The sequence below is a fragment of the Bufo gargarizans genome, unplaced genomic scaffold (assembly GCF_014858855.1).
Source record: "Bufo gargarizans isolate SCDJY-AF-19 unplaced genomic scaffold, ASM1485885v1 original_scaffold_1577_pilon, whole genome shotgun sequence".
NCBI classification, from domain to species: domain Eukaryota; kingdom Metazoa; phylum Chordata; class Amphibia; order Anura; family Bufonidae; genus Bufo; species Bufo gargarizans.
This window is the reverse complement of record NW_025334419.1, coordinates 228,041-250,940: the sequence shown is the minus strand read 5'-3', so window position 1 is coordinate 250,940 and position 22,900 is coordinate 228,041. Positions and strand designations below refer to the sequence as shown.

At 46.2% G+C, this 22,900-nt stretch overlaps 1 protein-coding gene across 2 annotated transcripts in view; it reads left to right on the top strand.

The window, feature by feature from the left end:
- LOC122923405 overlaps positions 1–22,900 on the top strand; it is a 48,967-nt gene that overhangs the window by 18,550 nt on the left and 7,517 nt on the right. For both annotated transcript variants that reach the window (XM_044274206.1, XM_044274205.1), the window contains exons 2-6: positions 151–228; positions 7,122–7,154; positions 18,979–19,062; positions 19,242–19,339; positions 19,453–19,568. In XM_044274206.1, the coding sequence (XP_044130141.1) occupies positions 151–228; positions 7,122–7,154; positions 18,979–19,062; positions 19,242–19,339; positions 19,453–19,568 (409 nt within the window). The remainder of the gene's footprint in view (positions 1–150; positions 229–7,121; positions 7,155–18,978; positions 19,063–19,241; positions 19,340–19,452; positions 19,569–22,900) is intronic.

The window sequence follows — 22,900 nt, the reverse complement described above, 5'->3', positions numbered from 1 at the left end:
AGGGGTAGTGGAGGAGGTGAGGGCATGGTGGCAGGGCAGTAAAGGGGACAGGACTGCAGCGGAGAAGGTGAGGGCATGGTGGTAGGACAGTGCCACATTATGTTCTATTACTTGGGTCACTAATTCTTGAACATTTTTTATAATTAATAGAAATTAACTTGGGCAAAATACTGGTTCAAGCTTCAGAACACAACATTGTATTTCTACACCAAGAGAAACGCCGAACCCGTGAGTACTGCCCCATGTAATATCACACATGTAATACAGGTAGTCCAATGTAATTTCGCCAATGTAATACAGACAGTCGCATGTAATAGCACACATGCAATACAGACACTGCCCCATGTAATATCACACATGTAATACAGACAGTCCCATGTATTATCACACATGTAATACAGACGCTGCCCCATGTAATATCACACATGTAATACAGACAGTCCCATGTATTATCACACCTGTAATACAGACGCTGCCCCATGTAATATCACACATGTAAATGTAATGCAGACAGTCCCATGTATTATCACACCTGTAATACAGACGCTGCCCCATGTAATATCACACATGTAATACAGATAGTCCAATGTAATTTCGCACATGTAATACAGACAGTCGCATGTATTATAACACATGTAATACAGACGCTGCCCCATGTAATATCACACATGTAATGCAGACAGTCCCATGTATTATCACACCTGTAATACAGACGCTGCCCCATGTAATATCACACATGTAATACAGATAGTCCAATGTAATTTCGCACATGTAATACAGACAGTCGCATGTATTATAACACATGTAATACAGACGCTGCCCCATGTAATATCACACATGTAATACAGACAGTCCCATGTAATATCACACGTAATGCACAGTCCCATGTAATATCACACATGTAATATAGAGGCTGCACAGTGTAATATCAATGTCATGGACACTCCAGTGACAGGGGCCTGGAGATCAGAGAGACTGGCAACACGTGGGTTAATCTGAATGGTTCCTTGTGGATCCTTTGTGTCTGTGTTGTTTTGGTAATGACCACACTTCTGGAAGGTGTTGTTGGTTTGGTCATTTAACTTCCCCTATTTATTACTGCTTACCCCTTCTAGGGGTGCGGTTTATAGCTTCAGTTTCTGGACTCTGGGCTAGCTGGTTGCTGGTTGCTGGTTCTCGGTTCTCGGTTAGGTGGCACTGCCTTTGCTCCACGTGAAGTTAAGTGTCATCTTTCCTATTTATATTTTGTTTGTTGTATTCCCCTGTCTGCTGTATCCAGGCCTGAGGGAGACTCCTGTTCATCCTTCTGTTGGAGGAATAGGTTGTCTCAAGTCCTGTCACTATACTAGGGTCCTAGAGGGTGTGTTAGGGCTCTAGGATACTGTGTATGAACTTTCCTACCATCAAGGTCAGTCCATACTGATAGTTAGTCAGGACTTGAATTAGGGTTGTTCTAGGAGGTGACTTTCTCCATTACCCTAGTTTCCAGGCCTCGTTCCTATCCCCTTCCTTCCTGTGCTCGGTGTGGAGTGTTCCCCCACACTCCATCCATGACAATCACACATGTAACACAGAGGCCGCACAGTGTAATATCACACATGTAATACAGACGCTGCACAGTATATCACACATGTAATACAGACGCTACACAGTGTAATATCACACATGCAAAACAGACGCTGCACAGTATAATATCACACATGTAATACAGACGCTGCACAGTGTAATATCACACATGTAATACAGACGCGGCACAGTGTAATATCACACATGCAATACAGACGCCGCACAGTGTAATATCACACATGTAATACAGACGCCGCACAGTGTAATAACACACATGCAATACAGACGCTGCACAGTATAATATCACACATGTAATATAGAGGCTGCACAGTGTAATATCACACATGTAATACAGACACGGCACAGTGTAATATCACACATGCAATACAGACGCCGCACAGTGTAATATCACACATGTAATACAGACGCCGCACAGTGTAACATCACACATGTAATACAGACGCCGCACAGTGTAATATCACACATGTAATACAGACGCCGCAGTGTAATATCACACATGTAATACAGACGCCGCACAGTGTAATATCACACATGCAATACAGACGCTGCACAGTATAATATCACACATGTAATACAGACGCCGCACAGTGTAATATCACACATGTAATACAGACGCCGCACAGTGTAATATCACACATGTAATACAGACGCCGAACAGTTGTAACGCACCAAGTTGATTAGTTAGGATCTCAACTGCAGAGTCAATGGACATCAACTATTTACCAGACTGCCTAAGTGCTGGCTGTGTGTTTTGCGGCTGCTCAATTTAAACCCCAGGCGGCTCTCTCAGTCTGAGGCAGAGAGGTTGGGGTTACCAAAATCATGTACCGCAATACACATAAACGAATAAGCTAATGGGGAGGAAGGTCTCCTGTTAGTTGAGAAGTCCAGGAGGTAGTTATATAGCAATTCCTCAAGGTAATATTTAACTGCAATGTCAACTCTCACCACCGGGTGGCAGCAATTCCTCAGGTTAAGTATAACTGCAATCTCAATTCTCACCACCGGGTGGCAGCAATTCCTCAGGTTAAGTATAACTGCAATCTCAATTCTCACCACCGGGTGGCAGCAATTCCTCGGGTTAGTATATAACTGCAATATCAATTCTCACCATCGGGTGGCAGCAATTCTTCAAGTTAGTATATAACTGCAATATCAACTCTCACCACCGGGTGGCAGCAATCCTTCAAGTTAGTATATAACTGCAATATCTTTTTTTTTTTTTTTTTTGCTGGTTACCAGTGACCTCAGTTTAATGTCACACTGTACAATTCATGAGAGAGTTGAGACTACAGCTACTCACTGCCGGACTTCTTACCACTCAGTTTGCCACATTAACCCTATTATCTGTTTTATGTTGATGGCAATATAGGAGTCTCTCCAAATGTGAAACAAAAATAAAAAATAGACGACATCTACAGGGTTCCACCCCTCGAAACAGAGGGGGTCAGTTTCTCAGCTTGTACAGCCAGCAATCGGGCCTGGCAGTAAGTGCTTGATTGGGATTTCTCATTTGCTGATCTCTCATATACCAATGGACTGAAGGATTGGACGTTCATTGTCATTCAGAAGATCAGAGAAAGCAGAGTAACCAGGTTGCTGGGCAGAAATTCTGTCAGGTATGTTTGCAGATCAATTTGGTCTAGTGGGTCCTTCAGTACATCAGGATCATCCTCTTCATCATCCTCATAATAATCTTCATCATATTTATTGCCAGAAATGATGTCGGATAAAAGCTGTCCAGCCAAACCTTCATCATCCTCATCATCCTCATCTTCCCACATATCACTGGTATCATCGTTACCTTGGGCCCCTTCTACATCTCTGGTTGCATTGGCTTCAATTACACTTGACAATTCGTTAATTATCAATTTGTAAATCTTAATCAATAAAGGTCTGGTTGTAAAGCGTTTTCTGGATGTCTTTGATCTAGTGCGGATACCTTCTTGCATATCGAATATTTCATCTCCTTTCACTTTGATATCTTGAAGTCTCTTGTCATCCATAGTAATGCCATACTGAAGAACTTTGCAAAGAGCTACTGAGCTGAGATGCCTTCATACTGCCCATAGAACCAATGCTGTCGACTCATCCACCCTGACATGACAACCAGTAGGGCCAAGGAATTCAAGCTATGGCTCCAACTGCGAGTTTGCAAGGTGTGCGAAAACCATGATCAGGGACTGCATGACACTGAGAGTCTCTGCTTATGGAAGGAGGTTTATGGAATTCGCACCCGTTCTCTTCAGCACACATGATCTGTACGATGGAGGAGCTGGAAAAGGGTGTGGCGCATGCGCTCATCTTTCCAGTGATACAGCAATTCAGAGGCATTTGTCCAATGCCTGATGGCCCCACTTCTGACAGTGGCTTAAAGATGGAGGTGTTAAAGGCTGTCACTGCGCTGGTTAAGAACTTCCCTAAACACATGGTTTCCTCAATGCAGCAGATTCTACCTATTGTATGGAATACATTGACTGAGAGTGCAGCTTTTTATGTTCGGACTGAAGTAAATGATACAGAAGAGATAGAGGACCCGGTGGTGAGAGTTGGTATTGCAGTTATATACTAACTTGAAGAATTGCTGCCACCCGGTGGTGAGAGTTGGTATTGCAGTTATATACTAACTTGAAGAATTGTTGCCACCCGGTGGTGAGAGTTGATATTGCAGTTATATACTAACCCGAAGAATTGTTGCCACCCGGTGGTGAGAGTTGGTATTGCAGTTATATACTAACTTGAAGAATTGTTGCCACCCGGTGGTGAGAGTTGATATTGCAGTTATATACTAACCCGAAGAATTGCTGCCACCCGGTGGTGAGAGTTGATATTGCAGTTATATACTAACCCGAAGAATTGCTGCCACCCGGTGGTGAGAGTTGATATTGCAGTTATATACTAACTTGAAGAATTGTTGCCACCCGGTGGTAAGAGTTGATATTGCAGTTATATACTAACTTGAAGAATTGCTGCCACCCGGTGGTGAGAGTTGATATTGCAGTTATATACTAACCCGAAGAATTGCTGCCACCCGGTGGTGAGAGTTGATATTGCAGTTATATACTAACTTGAAGAATTGTTGCCACCCGGTGGTGAGAGTTGATATTGCAGTTATATACTAACTTGAAGAATTGTTGCCACCCGGTGGTGAGAGTTGATATTGCAGTTATATACTAACTTGAAGAATTGCTGCCACCCGGTGGTGAGAATTGATATTGCAGTCATATACTAACTTGAAGAATTGTTGCCACCCGGTGGTGAGAGTTGATATTGCAGTTATATACTAACTTGAAGAATTGTTGCCACCCGGTGGTGAGAGTTGATATTGCAGTTATATACTAACTTGAAGAATTGTTGCCACCCGGTGGTGAGAGTTGATATTGCAGTTATATACTAACTTGAAGAATTGCTGCCACCCGGTGGTGAGAGTTGATATTGCAGTTATATACTAACTTGAAGAATTGTTGCCACCCGGTGGTGAGAGTTGATATTGCAGTTATATACTAACTTGAAGAATTGCTGCCACCCGGTGGTGAGAATTGATATTGCAGTCATATACTAACTTGAAGAATTGTTGCCACCCGGTGGTGAGAGTTGATATTGCAGTTATATACTAACTTGAAGAATTGTTGCCACCCGGTGGTGAGAGTTGATATTGCAGTTATATACTAACCCGAAGAATTGCTGCCACCCGGTGGTGAGAGTTGATATTGCAGTTATATACTAACTTGAAGAATTGTTGCCACCCGGTGGTGAGAGTTGATATTGCAGTCATATACTAACTTGAAGAATTGTTGCCACCCGGTGGTGAGAGTTGATATTGCAGTTATATACTAACTTGAAGAATTGTTGCCACCCGGTGGTGAGAGTTGATATTGCAGTTATATACTAACTTGAAGAATTGTTGCCACCCGGTGGTGAGAGTTGATATTGCAGTTATATACTAACTTGAAGAATTGCTGCCACCCGGTGGTGAGAGTTGATATTGCAGTTATATACTAACTTGAAGAATTGTTGCCACCCGGTGGTGAGAGTTGATATTGCAGTTATATACTAACTTGAAGAATTGTTGCCACCCGGTGGTGAGAGTTGATATTGCAGTTATATACTAACTTGAAGAATTGTTGCCACCCGGTGGTGAGAGTTGACATTGCAGTTATATACTAACTTGAAGAATTGTTGCCACCCGGTGGTGAGAGTTGACATTGCAGTTATATACTAACTTGAAGAATTGCTGCCACCCGGTGGTGAGAGTTGATATTGCAGTTATATACTAACTTGAAGACACACAAAACCCACAGCCAGCACTTAGGCAGTCTGGTAAATAGTTGATGTCTATTGACTCTGCAGTTGAGATCCTAACTAATCAACTTGGTGCGTTACAACAGTGTAATATCACACGTGTAATACAGACACTGCACAGTGTAATATCACATGTGTAATACAGACACTGCACAGTGTAATATCACACATGTAATACAGAGGCCGCACCGTGTAATATCACACATGTAATACAGACACTGCACAGTGTAATATCACACATGTAATACAGACACCACACAGTGTAATATCACACATGTAATACAGAGGTCGCACAGTGTAATATCACACATGTAATACAGACAGTTCCATGTAATATCATACATGTAATACAGACGCCGTACAGTGTAATATCACACATGTAATACAGAGACCGCACCGTGTAATATCACACATGTAATACAGAGGCCGCACCGTGTAATATCACACGTAATACAGAGGCCGCACTGTGTAATATCACACATGTAATACAGAGGCCGCACCGTGTAATATCACACATGTAATACAGACACTGCACAGTGTAATATCACACATGTAATACAGACACCACACAGTGTAATATCACACATGTAATACAGAGGTCGCACAGTGTAATATCACACATGTAATACAGACAGTTCCATGTAATATCACACATGTAATACAGACGCCACACAGTGTAATATCACACATGTAATACAGAGACCGCACCGTGTAATATCACACATGTAATACAGAGGCCGCACCGTGTAATATCACACGTAATACAGAGGCCGCACTGTGTAATATCACACATGTAATACAGACGCAGCACAGTGTAATATCACACATGTAATACAGAGGCCGCACTGTGTAATATCACACATGTAATACAGACAGTTCCATGTAATATCACACATGTAATACAGAGACCGCACAGTGTAATATCACACATGTAATACAGAGACCGCACTGTGTAATATCACACATGTAATACAGACAGTTCCATGTAATATCACACATGTAATACAGAGACCGCACTGTGTAATATCACACATGTAATACAGAGGCCGCACCGTGTAATATCACACATGTAATACAGAGGCCGCACTGTGTAATATCACACATGTAATACAGATGTAATGCAGTGTGCGCTGCATGGTATAGTTGGCGTTATATATCTGCATTGATGTCTCAGTATTGGGGAGCAGAGCACATCCCATGTTCCGGCCTTTGATATGTGATTTATTTTGCAGGCTTGTCTCCGTGGTCAATATCACATGTATTCTGTGAGTATGATGGTGACATGTCCTCAGTGTTTGCTTCCATCTGTGCAGATATGTTATATGGGCCCCCTGTCCTGTTATCACAGACCACTTCATCCTGTGTGGTGCAGCTGAGAGGCCATGAGATCAACAGTCTCTCATCTGATGACCACCAGGAGAGGGACACGCCCTTTGCGGGCAGATTGCTGTGTGGCAGCTGGGGAGGTTTTAGGAGTGTGCACCATAGTCCCTGGGTTGGAGCAGAGAGGATGTAGTGTGGTCTGGACTTACAGGTGGCAGGAACAGAGGTGGGAAAAGCTGCCCCTGAGTATGAGCTGCGGAAGTCGGAGAGCGAGAACTGTGCAGCCGGTCATAAGAGGAGTGTGCACTGCAGGACAGAACCAGGGACACGGGGCCGGCACCGGGTGTCAGAACTGCCGAACTCTATCGCAAAGAGAACATTCACTGATTGGCATTGCTGTGGGCGGAGGAGAATAATCATACCGTGGCATCTGTCCCATTATTTGCTGAATCATTTCATTATTATACTGTCATTTTAACATACCGTTATCGTACCCTTATCTTATACCGTTATTATACCGTCATCTTAATGTACCGTTATCGTACCCTTATCTTATATCTTAGACGGTCGTCCTGAGGATCGGTGATAAACGCCTGTAGCTGGGAAACACCATAAACCCATTCCCTAGTCTAGATCAATAGGGATGGTGGCAGCCAGTATAACATGTGAATAGAGAAAGTGACCCTGTACCTCACAGTCAGCAGACACATTCCAGCCAATCAGCAGCAGACCCTCCCTCCCAGACCCTCCGACCTCCAGGACAGCATCCATTTTAGATTCATTCGGAAGCTGCATTCTCAGTGAGAGGAGGGACAGTGCGGCTGCTGCTGCTGATTCAATAGGGAAAGCGTTAGCTAGGGCATTGTTCTGTGTCCACAGACTCATCTGCTGTAAGGACAGCGTCCAGACAGCACCCCAAAAAGCCCTTTTCAGGGCTGGTCCATCAGTCTGCTTTTATATATATATATATATATATATATTGCAGTTGCCTGGCTGCCCGTGTGCGAGAGGCTGCAGGCTCAGTCATAGACAGCACAGTGCACACCATTCATACAGGGGGTGACAGAAAATACCTTGCAGATAAAAAAAATTCTATTTAATATTTTTCTGTGATATAATCCCACTTGCAAGCCAGTGTGTGTCAGGCCCACACAGACTGTATTGTGGCCACTGGCTAGGCCTCCACTCATACCGTTACAGGGTGTCACTCACTCACAAATACCTTGCAGATGAAAAAAATTCTATTGAAAATTTTTCTGTGATATAATCACATTTGCAAGCCCGTTTGTGTCAGGCCCACACAGACTGTACTGTGCCCACTGGCTAGTGGCTAGGCCTGCACTCATACCATTACAGGGTGTCATTCACTCAAATACCTTCACTTCCAGCCTCTGCGGAGCTGGGTATCTTTTTGCCACGTTACTGGACGCTCATGCGCAATGCCTGTAGGCTCATGCGTCCTTTTGAGGAGGTGACAAACCTAGTCAGTTGCACCGAAGGCACCATCAGCGACCTCATCCCATTTGTTTTCTTCCTGGAGCGTGCCCTGCGAAGAGTGCTGGATCAGGCTGTAGATGAGCGTGAAGAGGAAGAGTTGTGGTCACCATCACCACCAGAAACAGCCTTGTCATCATCGCTTGCCGGACCCGCGGCAACGCTGCAAGAGGAGTCTGAGGAAGAGGAGTCAGAGGAGGAATGTGGCTTTGAGGAGGAGGAAGACCAACCACAGCAGGCATCCCAGGGTGCCCGTTGTTGTCACCTATCTGGGACCCGTGGTGTTGTACGTGGCTGGGGGGGGAAGAACAGACCGTCAATGACATCAGTGAGGACGAGGAACGGGAAATGCGTAGCTCGGCATCCAACCTTGTGCAAATGGGGTCTTTCATGCTGTCATGTCTGTTGAGGGACCCTCGTATAAAAAGGATGAAGGAGAACGACCTGTATTGGGTGGCCACGCTACTAGACCCCCGGTAACAGCAGAAAGTGGCGGAAATGTTACCAAATTACCGGAAGTCAGAAAGGATGCAGCAGTTCAAAACCAAACTAAAAAATATGCTTTACACAGCTTATAAGGGGGATGTCACAGCACAACGGGAATCTAACTGGGGAAGAGGTGAAAGTAATCCTCCTCCTACCACGACCACGGCGGCAAGGACAGGACGCTTTACAGACGTGTTCTTGATGGAGGACATGCGGAGCTTTTTCAGTCCTACACATCGCCACAGTCCTTCGGGATCCAGCCTTAGAGAATGACTCGACGGACAGGTAGCAGACTACCTCTCCTTAACTGCAGATATCGACACTCTTATACCGTTATTATACCGTCATCTTAGTGTACCGTTTTCATACCCTTATCTTATACCGTTATTATACCTTCATCTTAGTGTACCGTTATCGTACCCTTATTTTATACCGTCATTTTAATGTACCGTTATCATACCCTTATCTTATACCGTTATTATACTGTCATCTTAATGTACCGTTATCATACCCTTATCTTATACCGCTATTATACAGTCATCTTAGTGTACCGTTTTCATACTCTTATCTTATAAGGTTATTATCTTATAAGGTTATTATACTGTCATCTTAATGTACTTTTATCGTAACCTTATCTTATACCGTTATCTTAATGTACCGTTATCGTACCCTTATCTTATACCGTTATTATACTGTCATCTTAATGTATTGTTATCATACCCTTATCTCATACCGTTATTATACCGTCATCCTAATTTATCGTAACCTTATCTTATACCGTTATTATACCGTCATCTTAATGTACCGTTATCGTACCCTTATCTTATACCGTTATTATGCCGTCATCTTAATGTATCATAGTGGTGTCTTATCATACCGTTATTATACCGTTCTCTTGTTGTACCATTGGAGGGCTTTTACGCCCATAAAGATAGAGTATTAGGCGTTCCCAATTAAAAGGAATCACTGCCAAGAGGAAACGCTGAAAGAAAAGAAAAAATCTTTATTATTTGTTATGTTAAAACATCTTATGGGGTCGGGAAATGGCGTCAGTTATGTGACTGCAGCAGAGGTAAAGTGCTATGCAGCATTATACCGCACTCTCACAAGGGATAGGTGAGTTCATCACCTCTATGTACTTTCTCACCCCCTATTTGTGAAGGTGTCATCCAGAGGGGATGGTGGCCGTCCGAGCTTAGGTAGATGGGGGCAGGCACCTGCCAATCAACCCCCCACTACCGTCCAGTCCACAATCTCAGGTGTGAACTGGAGCGAATCGGACCAGCATCCCCTCCACCCCGTGGGTCCGGTGCGGTCACTGACCACTCACAGGAGGATGCGATGTGAGGGGACATAATGGGGGTAAGTATAAAGCTAGTAGTCAAGAGCTCATCGGCTGTAACTCCATGTTCGCTTGGTCTGATCACCCCACCCATAGACACTTTCAGGTGACATCAGCAATCAGACCCTAGATGGTAAATTGGTAAAATAATGAGAAAAATTGGTGCAAAAATTATTAAAAAAAATAATAATGACGGGGACACTAGATGTGAGACCAAATAAGGGGCGAGCCTGACAGGAGGGCATACCTACATGCACCTATGACATGTCAGCCGTGCCACCGGTATAAATGTCCCAAATCGGGGACTGAATTAGGTCAATGGTGGGGGTAGTGAGAAAAATCCCCCCCTGGGTTTACACGAAGTCCCCAATTATGACATGTATCTTAAGACACCCGGCCCACCTGCGAGTGGGACGCCATTTGTATGAGATTGATGCAAAAAAGGGACTCAGAATAAAAATTGCATAGAAATGCATGACTTAATAGGATGGAAGAATTTCCTCCGGCTACTACTACCTAACCCCCTCCCCTTAAATAATTACACCGACACCAACTTGCTTTGGTGAAAAATGACCATGACGGCCAGATTTTATTATTCCACACATTATAGGCAACATCTTACACCATATAACATGAATAGTAATAATAACAGACGCTTTAACACATCCGTCAACGTTATCACCTACTGCACCGTGACCAAGGATCCTGGAGGGCAACCCAAACAAGCTGTATCCTCCTTAACCGTCTCACCTTATACTTCAAACTTACCCTTGGCCGCACTCACCGACCCAAGGGCACCAAATCTATGAAGTATACAAGTATCTCCCCCTGTAGGCCTTTTAGCCCAAACAAGAGCTCCATCCTCGGCATTAACAAACCACATGAGATGCAGGCTCCAACATGTCATGCATCTCTTAACCATTGTATTGCTCCCAAGGATCCCATATCAAGCAGCCTTTTATAAGCTGCCATCAAGTACCTAACCACTACCAGGGTGGGAGGGTGGGAAACTCACGCAATCTCGACTGGCAACTGCCCAAAACCCCTCCCTCTACACCTTATATACAGCCCGCCAACCTTGCTAACTCCACCCTACTTTAGTTTTAAACCAGCCCCTCCAATATCGTTCCCAACCACATTAACCCTAGCCTAGCCTACAGTCTTCCCCCCAAGTCAATCCGCACTACGCTATGTCTGCGCCTCGCTCAGTTGCTATTCTGACTTAATAGGATGTGAGAATTTTCTCCGGCTACTACTACCTAACCCCCTCCCCTTAAATAATCACACCGACATCCAACTTGCTTTGGTGAAAAATGACCATGACGGCCAGATTTTATTATTCCACACATTATAAGCAACATCTTACTCAATATAACATGAATAGTAATAATAACAGACACTTTAACACATCTGTCAATGTTATCACCTACTGCACCGTGACCAAGGATCCTGGAGGGCAACCCAAACAAGCTGTATCCTCCTTAACCGTCTCACCTTATACTTCAAACTTACCCTTGGCCGCACTCACCGACCCAAGGGCACCAAATCTATGAAGTATACAAGTATCTCCCCCTGTAGGCCTTTTAGCCCAAACAAGAGCTCCATCCTCGGCATTAACAAACCACATGAGATGCAGGCTCCAACATGTCATGCATCTCTTAACCATTGTATTGCTCCCAAGGATCCCATATCAAGCAGCCTTTTATAAGCTGCCATCAAGTACCTAACCACTACCAGGGTGGGAGGGTGGGAAACTCACGCAATCTCGACTGGCAACTGCCCAAAACCCCTCCCTCTACACCTTATATACAGCCCGCCAACCTTGCTAACTCCACCCTACTTTAGTTTTAAACCAGCCCCTCCAATATCGTTCCCAACCACATTAACCCTAGCCTAGCCTACAGTCTTCCCCCCAAGTCAATCCGCACTACGCTATGTCTGCGCCTCGCTCAGTTGCTATTCTGACTTAATAGGATGTGAGAATTTTCTCCGGCTACTACTACCTAACCCCCTCCCCTTAAATAATCACACCGACATCCAACTTGCTTTGGTGAAAAATGACCATGACGGCCAGATTTTATTATTCCACACATTATAAGCAACATCTTACTCAATATAACATGAATAGTAATAATAACAGACACTTTAACACATCTGTCAATGTTATCACCTACTGCACCGTGACCAAGGATCCTGGTGGGCAACCCAAACAAGCTGTATCCTCCTTAACAGTCTCACCTTATACTTCAAACTTACCCTTGGCCGCACTCTCGGACCCAAGGGCACCAAGTCTGTGAAGTATACAAGTATCTCCCCCTGTAGCCCCATCCTCGGTATTAACAAACCATATGAGATACAGGCTCCAACATGTCATGCATCTCTTAACCATTGTATTGCTCCCCAGGATCCCATATCAAGTAGCCACCAACGACCACCGGTGACACCGTCTCCAAACTCTCCTGAATACCCAATGCCCACATGTCAATGCCCACGTTGTTGAGGTGCCCACCATCTGCTCTCAAGAATTGAGGTGACGCTGCCTCCAATTCCCGTTGACATACTACTAAACCCCCTTGCCTGCGAACAAAACGCCCCACCTCTTTATTCAACTTAGCCCTGGCTTTATTAATATGGTCCACCGACCTGGCCAACCGCCAACAATGTCTCGCAACCACCTCCGACCAAATAACCAACAGATCAGGAAATTCCGACAATAACCGCAGCACATCTAACTTAATATCCCGAATCACATCCTGAGATCTACGATCGAAAAACAATCCGACTCCCTGCGCCCAATACGCTTTATAACCTACTCCCCAAGACCCCATTTGGCCGCCTCAATTGCCGCCCCTATCAGGTGTGAATGGGATGCATAGTCGTTAGCAGGCAAACCCGCAGCCAACAAGCATTTCCTAAAAAACAGACACAAATTGAAAACGAGACAACCGCGAACCGTCCTGGTGGAACAACAATGCACCCGTACCTCCAGAACGCACACCCAAAAATTCCTCCACACAGCGCACGGGACAAAGCACGGCCCCCCCCCCCCCAACGGCCGAAGCCACAAAATCACCCCTTTCCCCTCCTGATCAGTTTTAGACTTGCGTACTACACACTGCAAACCGCCGTCCCAAAACCTTATATCCTCCCGCAACAAACCCCCACCTCCCGTGCGACTTGCGGCTACCAATTCTGAAATTCAAAAGGCTCCAAAAAAGGCTAGCGAGAAAGCAGCCCTAAACAAACGCACCTCAAAATCGGATAGACATACCGTCCCCGCCTCCTCCCACAACATCTGCAACACCGCAAAAGAGACTGGACGTCGTGTGTCCCTCCGACTCACACCACGACGATACCCCTTTAACGCCTGCCAAACCATAAAACACTTTGAAACATCGGCCAATCCCCGAAGGTGCAACCAAAAGGTCACCGCCACTACCCACTTTGACGCGACAGAGAAAGACAAACCCGCTGCATAAAACGTACCTACCCAAAAAAACAGTAACGTCCGAAAATCATCCACAGAACTGCAACCACCCACCTGCTCTATCAACTCATCCCACAAAAACCACACCGAGGAGTAGGCTGACCACGTACCGCTACTAAGCGACTGCCTAATCAGGTCTGCTGAAACCCCCAGGCCACGCTCCACTGGGGATAGGGCAACCCCTGGACTTCGGCACCCTGGCGCCAAGCTGCGGAAGCGATCCCACTGAAAATGAGAAAGGGAATCAGCAAGTGAGTTATTTACTCCCGGGACATGCACCAAAACAAAACATGCATTCAACCTCAAATTCCTCAACGCTAGATGCCTGAGTAAGTTCAATACAGTCGGGGAGTTGGCTGTCTGACTATTAATCGCTTGTACAACGCCCATATTGTCACAGTAGAAACGCCCCCGCCGATTCCTAAGCCAGTTCCCCCACAACCCAGTAGCCAGAACAATAGGGAAAAGTTCCAACAATACCAAGTTGCTAAGAAAACCAGCCTGTTTCCACTCCACCGGCCATGCCTCCGCACTCCATTGCCCCCGACAATAAACGCCATATCCACACAAACCGATGCATCCGAGAACAAATCCAAATCCGCACTACTAATCGCTGCCCCCATCCACATAGATCGCCCATTGTACTCTAAAAGAAAAGTCTCCCACACCGCTAAATCAGCTTTTACTGCAGCTGGTATCCGCAAGTAATGAAACGGGGCAGTAACCCCTGCTGTAACCAGCGCCAAACACTGACAAAAAACCCATCCCATAGGCAAAATGCGACAAGCGAAATTTAATTTCCCCAAGACCGATTAAACCCACCGAAGCTGGACCTTCTTAGCCCCCCGTAGGAAGACCACCTCATTTAACAAATCAGACACCTTGTTTTCCATGGCCACACTGTCAATCTCAATCCCCAAAAACGTAATGACCATAGACGGCCCCTCCGTTTTTTCCTCCGAAAGGGATCCCAAACCTTGCCGCCACTCTTTCCATCGTATGTAACAGAACGGCACACACCCTGGATTCGGCCGGACCCAAAAACAAAAAATCATCCAGATAATGCAAAACCGAATTCCATCCCGCCTCCTGTTTTACAACCCATTCTAAAAAAGAACTAAACGATTAAAACAATGAACACGAAATCGCGCAGCCCATCGGCAAACAACAATCAACGTAGAAACAACCCTCCCATTGAAAACCAAGTAAATGTAAACTATCCGGGTGGATGGGCAACAACCGAAAAGCAGCCTCAATATCCGTTTTTGCAAGCAGGGCGCCTTGCCCGAAACGCTGTACCCACCGTACCGCTGCATCAAAAGACGTGTACGAAACGGAGCACAACTCATCAGCTATCCCATCGTTCACCGATTCCCCCCCGCCAGATAAGACAAATGATAAATAAGCCTGAACTTATTGGGCTCCTTCTTTGGTACTAAACCCAATGACGAAACCCACAAATCCGGCAGAGGACACTCCGTAAAGGGGCCTATGACCCTGCCAGCCGCCACCTCCTTCTCAATCTTATCACTCACAACATCCGGATAACGAAGCGACGAAGCCAAATTCTGCAACACCTCCCTATTTGGATACCTCCTTAAATATGGCTCCATCTCTTCCACCCTCACCGGAGTCACCCCTCTTCTGCGTAGCCTTGGGTCCGTTACCTTTTCCCCACCTGAAACACAGTGACAAACTATGAGCCCCGCTGCAACCGGAGCACTCATGCTTGTACCGGCAATCGGACAAGAACCTGCAGTAACGTTCGTTATATTGCCAACAACCCCTTCTACTCCCCCCTTGAAAATCAGAGGCCGAGAAACCCCCGGCTGATCCGCAAAAGGGCTGAGAACCACCCTTCGGCGCCGCCATCAACCGCATCCAAAGACCGATATCCTTGTGATCCCACCATATGCTAGGCCTAACCGCCTTCCGCTGCCGGAACTGCTCATCATACCTAAGCCACCCCAATCCTCCATAAGTCCGATGAGCCTCCCCGATAGCATCCATATAACAGAAAAGGGGCGAGCAGTGTTCGGGCGATTTTTTTTCCCCAACTACGCTGGCCAAAATCGCAAAGGCTTGAAGCCAATTTTGAAACGTACGTGGAATCAATCTATACCGCCTCCTTTCTTCCTCATCCTTTTTACCCTCGTCCGGTTTACCCCTATCTAAATTAAACTTCTCCAATGGGAGCAACGAGAAAATTTCTACATATTCATCCTTCTATATCTTTTCCCTTATCTCCTGTTTCAAGTGAGCCCCAAGCGGTCCCTTAAAACACATGTATATTTCCCCTTTAGCCGCGTTCGCCAGCCGAATGCCATCCCCCACGGTACCTCTGTCTCCAGACACCACCCCCGACCCTGCAGCCTGTGTGCCAGCAGCATCGACACTCTCACCAGCAGCATCGACACTCTCACCAGCCCCAACGACACCCCGTACCATCCCCTGTTCCTGCACCCCCAACGCTTGCGCAGGAGTCCAAACTGACGCCGGTGAAGCAGGCCCTCCGGAACCCAAACGCGACAGCAATGACAGCATACCAGACAACACCTCCCGCGCCAAAACCTCAGAACCCCCCCCACTATGCTGCACAGACCCCCCTGCCCCCCCAACAGGAACCTGACATGACGTCCTCTCAACTGGCCGTCCCCGGAGGGGTTCCCCGGCAGCCGCAGGTCCTCTCCCGGGTGTCACCACCGGCGTGCCCAACATGGATGGCACGGCGTCCTCCACCAACGAGTCGTCCTATCCGCCTGCCGCTGCACACTCTCCCGGATCCACTTCTCCTTCTTCCAGCCGTGAGACCTCCCCTTCATGCTGCTGACAGAGGGGGAGGGGACCCGTACTCTCCACTGTAGTGGGGCCCTCATTATAAGGGCCGCGGTCTCCTTGTAAACCCTGCCCCTACCAGTTCCGACTCCACAGCTGTGGCGCTGTGAGCCGCCTCCTCGTGCCGTGAGGTCAGGGGGCGGGGCCACAGTATCCACTCCTGTAGCCGACAGGGCGCCCTGGCGCCAACCCACCACTAGGGGCTGCGACACTCTCACTCCATCCCTGAGGTCCCCGCATTCCCTGGACCCTGTGCGCTGGGGCCACCGGCCTGAAGATACGGGCCGCGGCGCAGAAGACGCTTCCTCCTCCCCCTGCAGGAAGGCCCAAGCTGAGGGAGAGCCCAGCCGCACCGCTTCCACGTGCCGCAGGTAATCTACACCTGGCTCGCTCCCTGTGCAGGGATTCTGCCGCATGCAAAAACTCCCCCCTCCCTCCTCCCTGTAGCAAAGGAGACGGGCCTGGGGTGAGCCCGGCCCTCTCCCGCTGGCCTGCCACGCCGTGCTGGATTCCTCCCGCTGCGCCTGAGTGTCTGACTAGGAACGGACACCTCAGACCGCAGCGGAGGGTCCCTGATGGGGCTCCTAATACGTCGGCGGACCCGGGGGGTCGACTCGGGGCTCAGACGTTCAGGAGGCATGGACCTCCTGCCCCTGCTAGAGCGAGCAGCCATAGGAGAAGAGGGGCAATTTAAACCAGACTGAATGGTCTGCTGGAGAAACTCCGTCCCATGCATCTCCACTGCAGCCCTAACCGCTGCCAACAACTAATCTAGCGACGCCATCGCAAAACTCACACGCTCTTGACTGGCAACTGCCCAAAACCCCTCCCTCTACACCTTATATACAGCCCGCCAACCTTGCTAACTCCACACTACTTTAGTTTTAAACCAGCCCCTCCAATATCGTTCCCAACCACATTAACCCTAGCCTAGCCTACAGTCTTCCCCCCAAGTCAATCTGCGGAGACTTGAGGAGACTTGATAATAGATCGTAAAGAACACCAGCCAAGATGGCCATAGAGCATCCACACCATATGTGTGTCCTGAGGCTGACCTCTCCATTTCTCCAAGTCCGCTGGGTGTCAGGACAGCGGCACCACTGGGATAAGATCTTACAGTCTTTCTCCTGCGTCTGACAACCACAGGTAGGTAGTGACCCCGAGCAAAAATCTTTTGCCATCCCATCTCAGGCTGGATGCCAATTCTCGGGAGCCGGGGCATCAGGAGTAGATTACAAAGCCAATGTGTGGGAGAAGAAGTGCAAAGGCCCCAAATCAGTCCTGGATGTCTTGGGTATTCTGGAAAGTCTCTCCCTGGGCGTGAAGCCCCCGAGAAGGAAGAGTCGTCCGTCCTCTTAGGAGCTCTACCTACCGCTCAGTGAGAGAGTCCTGTCCCAGAACAATGGGTGTCTCGGGGGCAGAATCCAGGGTGAAGTCCCCAAGGACATGTCTTATCGTGTCGGCGTGGTGGAGCTGCATGATGCTATAGCAAGATATCAGTGTCCCCCTTAATAATGAGACTGATGTGTACTGCATTTGGCACAGTAATTACTGTAATGTGACTGAACCAGGAAAGTCGCGTCAAATAATCTAATATAAAGGGGAGACTAGGGGGATGTGAACCCCAAGATTCTGAATAGCTGCAGCCTCGTGCAGTCAGGCAGAGCGCTGCCGTAATGGAATAAGGGGGGAGTGGGGGGGAGACAAGCGCATCAGACAAGCAGAGCAGAATGTCGTCAGCATAAAGGGCGGATTGTAGAGGTCGTGTTACTACCTGGTATATCAGTGCCAGATGTTCCATAGCTATGACATTTATTAGGATGAAATGGGGCGTTCCCTGTCTGGTGCCCCTAGTAATAGGCAGGGATGTGGAGAGAGAACTACGCCAATCTGTTTAGGGGCCAAACGTAAAGTTCAGCGCCCTCTGCGCTCAAGCGGTGATCAATAAGCGTTTTATCACAGACACCTGATTGGTATGGTTCCCCTGTGGAAGTAAAGGGGTTAACCTATTGGCAAGAGCCTTAGTGAATCCTACCATTGTCCTCAGTAAAGAGCCTCCTGCCGCAGGCTATTGTCGCCATTTCCCATGTGGCCTCTGGCAGTAACTTCCGTGTTCCAACAGGCGCAGTCAGTGAGGCGCGTGGACACTCCAGATGGAGACTTCACCTTTGAAATAGTCATGAAGAATGGAAAGAAGAAATTACTGGTGAGATCCTCGGGGGAGGGTAAACAGGAGGAGGAGGTGTGGCCTACAGCAACCAATCATATACCAGACCCCAGCAGTGACATGCCCCCAGAGAGACGGCGCCTTCTCAGAATAGTGGAGGGGGTGCCCCAGACCAGGCATTCAGGGTGTCTGACAACTTGTGTGTGTGTTACGTGCAGAGTGCGGAGTCAGATGAGCTGCGGGACGTGTGGATACAGCTCCTGTGGAAATCCATGCAGCTTCCGGGCCCCAGCCGCTCCAGCTCCTCCTGCACCTGGTAAGTAAAGGGTTAACACAGGAGGCACCTGCCATGGGGGGGTCAGCCACATCATCCACTACCATTGCTGGAGTAGTGTCGGTATCAGCTCTGCTGCTTCTGGTTGCTCTCAGGTTTGACGTCCCGGAGCTCGTCCGCCGCGGTCACTCGGCTTCTCTTCCCTTCAGCTCTGATCAGACTCTGAGCGACAGCGTCTCCGAAAATCCACCAGGATCGGTGCAACAAAGCGGTAACGTGTCCTAACCCCCCCCCCCCCCTTCCCGTTATATTACATCTAGTGTTGAGCGAGCATGCTCAGCACATTGCAGTGTTCGGCCGAATACTGTGTGTGTGTTCGAGCACAATTAAGCACAATGAAAATCAATGGGAGACCCGAGCATTAAACCAGGCACCCCCTGCTCTGAAGAAGAGAGGGTGTCTGGTTCACAGAAAAAGATTAGAATTTGCTGGAAACACCACCAAAATGGTTTAAAAACAGCATGGGAAGGATGTCTGGATCCATCTTGGACTCCCATTACCTATGACATACAATAGACAACCACACAAAGGCTTTATGCCAAAAGCCAGGTATGTGCAAGCCATCAATCTATCCATGAGACAGATAACAGTCAGCATACCTTACAATGGCAGCCTTGTGCACTATGAGACATTCCAAACCAGCTCTCATCTGACTGAGAACCAGTAAGCCTCAAAAGTTGCTTCATATCTGTTAGATGTCTTGGGTGGACCTGCGCACCTAGATCATTATCATTAGGGTGACAAAAAGTTTTATGATTGTCCTAACTTTAATAATCTTTCTATACAGTTTTGTCATGTAAACTCATTTGCATAATTGTGGGCATATGCAAATTAGCTGAATCTGCTTGTTTTCAAGCTCAAACACCATTTGCATGGAAAGTTTGTGATAAAAATTTGCAATTAGAATATTCGCGATCAACACTACTCATGAACAGCTCCATCAATTGGTTTCATAGTCTTTTTTTTAAATACATTTTATTAGGTTTTGATAGAATTTGCACATTTACATTCAAAGGTACATATTGGATCAAATTACAGGCCATATTCCTTTTTTACAGGTATGTGCAGGAAAAACAAGATAAAACACATACAGTATAAACAGTATAATTGGTTAGCAGGCTCTCACCATCTGTATTTCGTACGTAAATTTAGTTTATTTATAGATAGAGAAAAAAGGACAATGCAGCAGCGCCCTGCACACCAGATAAAGTACAATGCCATAGTCACAAAAAATATTAGAGTGCTAATACTACGCTTATTTATAAAGTGAGATGCTTGGCAAATGCATTTTGTACAAATCCATCTGAGCCCGTCTGCCGTACGTCAAGGCGATCTCTGTAAGACGGGTCCTAACACTAAATACTACCTGTTATGCGCCATAAAGGTCAGGAAGTGTTGGATCCACAGGCATGCTGGGTCCATTCTGCCTTTTACCATTTTTGGTGCCATAATGGCCTCCATTACTTACAAGTGATGCAGGTACCAACATGCACGCCGAGCCCACTCCATGCCGCTCCTGGTGCCGGACGGCTTCCAATGAACGTAGTAAGAGCGGCCACAGCTTTATACTGAGACTATTTATACTCAGCCTATGGGGCAGACAGGCTAATCAGGAGTGCAAAATGCATTGGCCAAGCATCTCACTTTATAAATAAGCGTAGCATTAGCACTATCATTTTTGTGACTATGGCATTGTTGTACTTTGCAGGCTGCTGCATTGTCTTTTTTTCTCTATGTTTTTAGCCATGGCAGCGTGCACCTGCGCATTGGGATGTGCTGACTGACCCCCTTTTCTTTGTGAGTTTATTTATAGAAGATAATCTTAAAATCCATAGAATATAATCTATCATAAAAGATAATTAAAAACGTACAACATCGACTAAAACATCAAACAGGAACATTTGACATAAAAATGTAAGAGATAAACTATAATAAGTATAAAGAGTAGCGATAAAAGTACATGCAGTGACACTGTCCAGGTATTACAATATACCTAGACGGATATTTATGCTATTTTTTGTTCTGAATAATCATACTAAAAAACATATGTGTGACTAATGTATACAATATCAGGACTGGAATAACCAGAATCACGACACTTACAAGCGCAGTGTCACTGCATGTACCTTTATCGCTATTCTTTATACTTATTATAGTTTATCTCTTACATTTTTATTTTAAATGTTCCATGTTTAATGTTTTATTCGATGTATGTTTTTAATTATCTTATATGATAGATTATATTCTATGGAGTTTAAGATTATCTTCTATAAATAAACTCAATATACGTATGAAATACAGATGGTGAGTGCCTGCTAACCAATTATACAAGAATGTATTATAAGGAAGTGACCAGGTGACGCACTTTTTAGCGGAGCACCATTACCATAGAGACAGGAGGGGTGAGCCACTATAAAGAAATGTCATTACATATAAACAGTGCAATAATCCTTTCCCTAAACATTTCGCTTCCCCCTTCTCTACAGGTGATGTGGTTTAAAGTTTTCTTTTTATTATAGGTATTCCTGGAGGTGTACAGTGTCTCATTTCAGAGTTCATGTGGATTTATTGTCGTGTAGCCTCATGGTAGTGCGTCTTTATGTAAGGATTGATGATGCTTTATATGTTATTGGTTTCATAGTCTTATGACAAGACTATGAATCCAATAGATGGCGCTGTTCATGAGTAGTGTAGATCGCAAATATTGTAATCGCAAATTTTTATTGCAAAATTTCCATGCAAATGGTTTTTCAGCTGAAAAACAAAGCAGATTCTGCCCATTTGCATGTCTTTCCCATATGCCCATGTTTATGCAAATGAGTTTACATGACAAAACGGTATAGAAAGGGTATTGAATACTATGTTAGGACAATCAGAAAACTTCTTGTCACCCTAATGATAATGATCTAGGTGTGCAGGTCCACCCAAGCAATCCAACAGGTTTGAAGCAACTTTGAGGCTTACTGGCTCTGTCAGATGAGAGCTGGTTTTGAATGTCTCATAGTGCAGAAGTCTGCCATTGTAAGGTATGCTGTCTGTATCTGTCTCATGGATAGGTTGTTGGCTTGCACATACCTAGCTTTTGGCATATAGCCTTTGTGTGGTTGTATGTCATAGGTAATGGGAGTCCAAGATGTCCTCCCCATGCTGTTTCCAAACCATTTTGGTGGTGTTTCCATTAATTTATAACCTTTTTCTGTAAACCAGACACCCTCTCTTCTTCAGAGCAGGGGTGCCTGGTTTAATACTCAGGTTCTCCCATTAACCTCCATTATACTCGGGTGCTCAGTAGAACACCTGAGCATCCTAATGTGTCTTCGGCCGAGCACTTTGGTGCTCAATCAATACTAATTACACCCTGATCCCCCCCCCCCCCCGTTATATTACATCCTGGCCTCTGACACCCTCATTATATTACATCCTGGCCTCCCCCATTATATTACATCCTGATCTCCCCCGTTATATTAAATCCTGGCCTCACCTCCGTTATATTACATCCTGGCCTCTGACCCCCCCCATTATAATATATCCTGACCTCCCCAT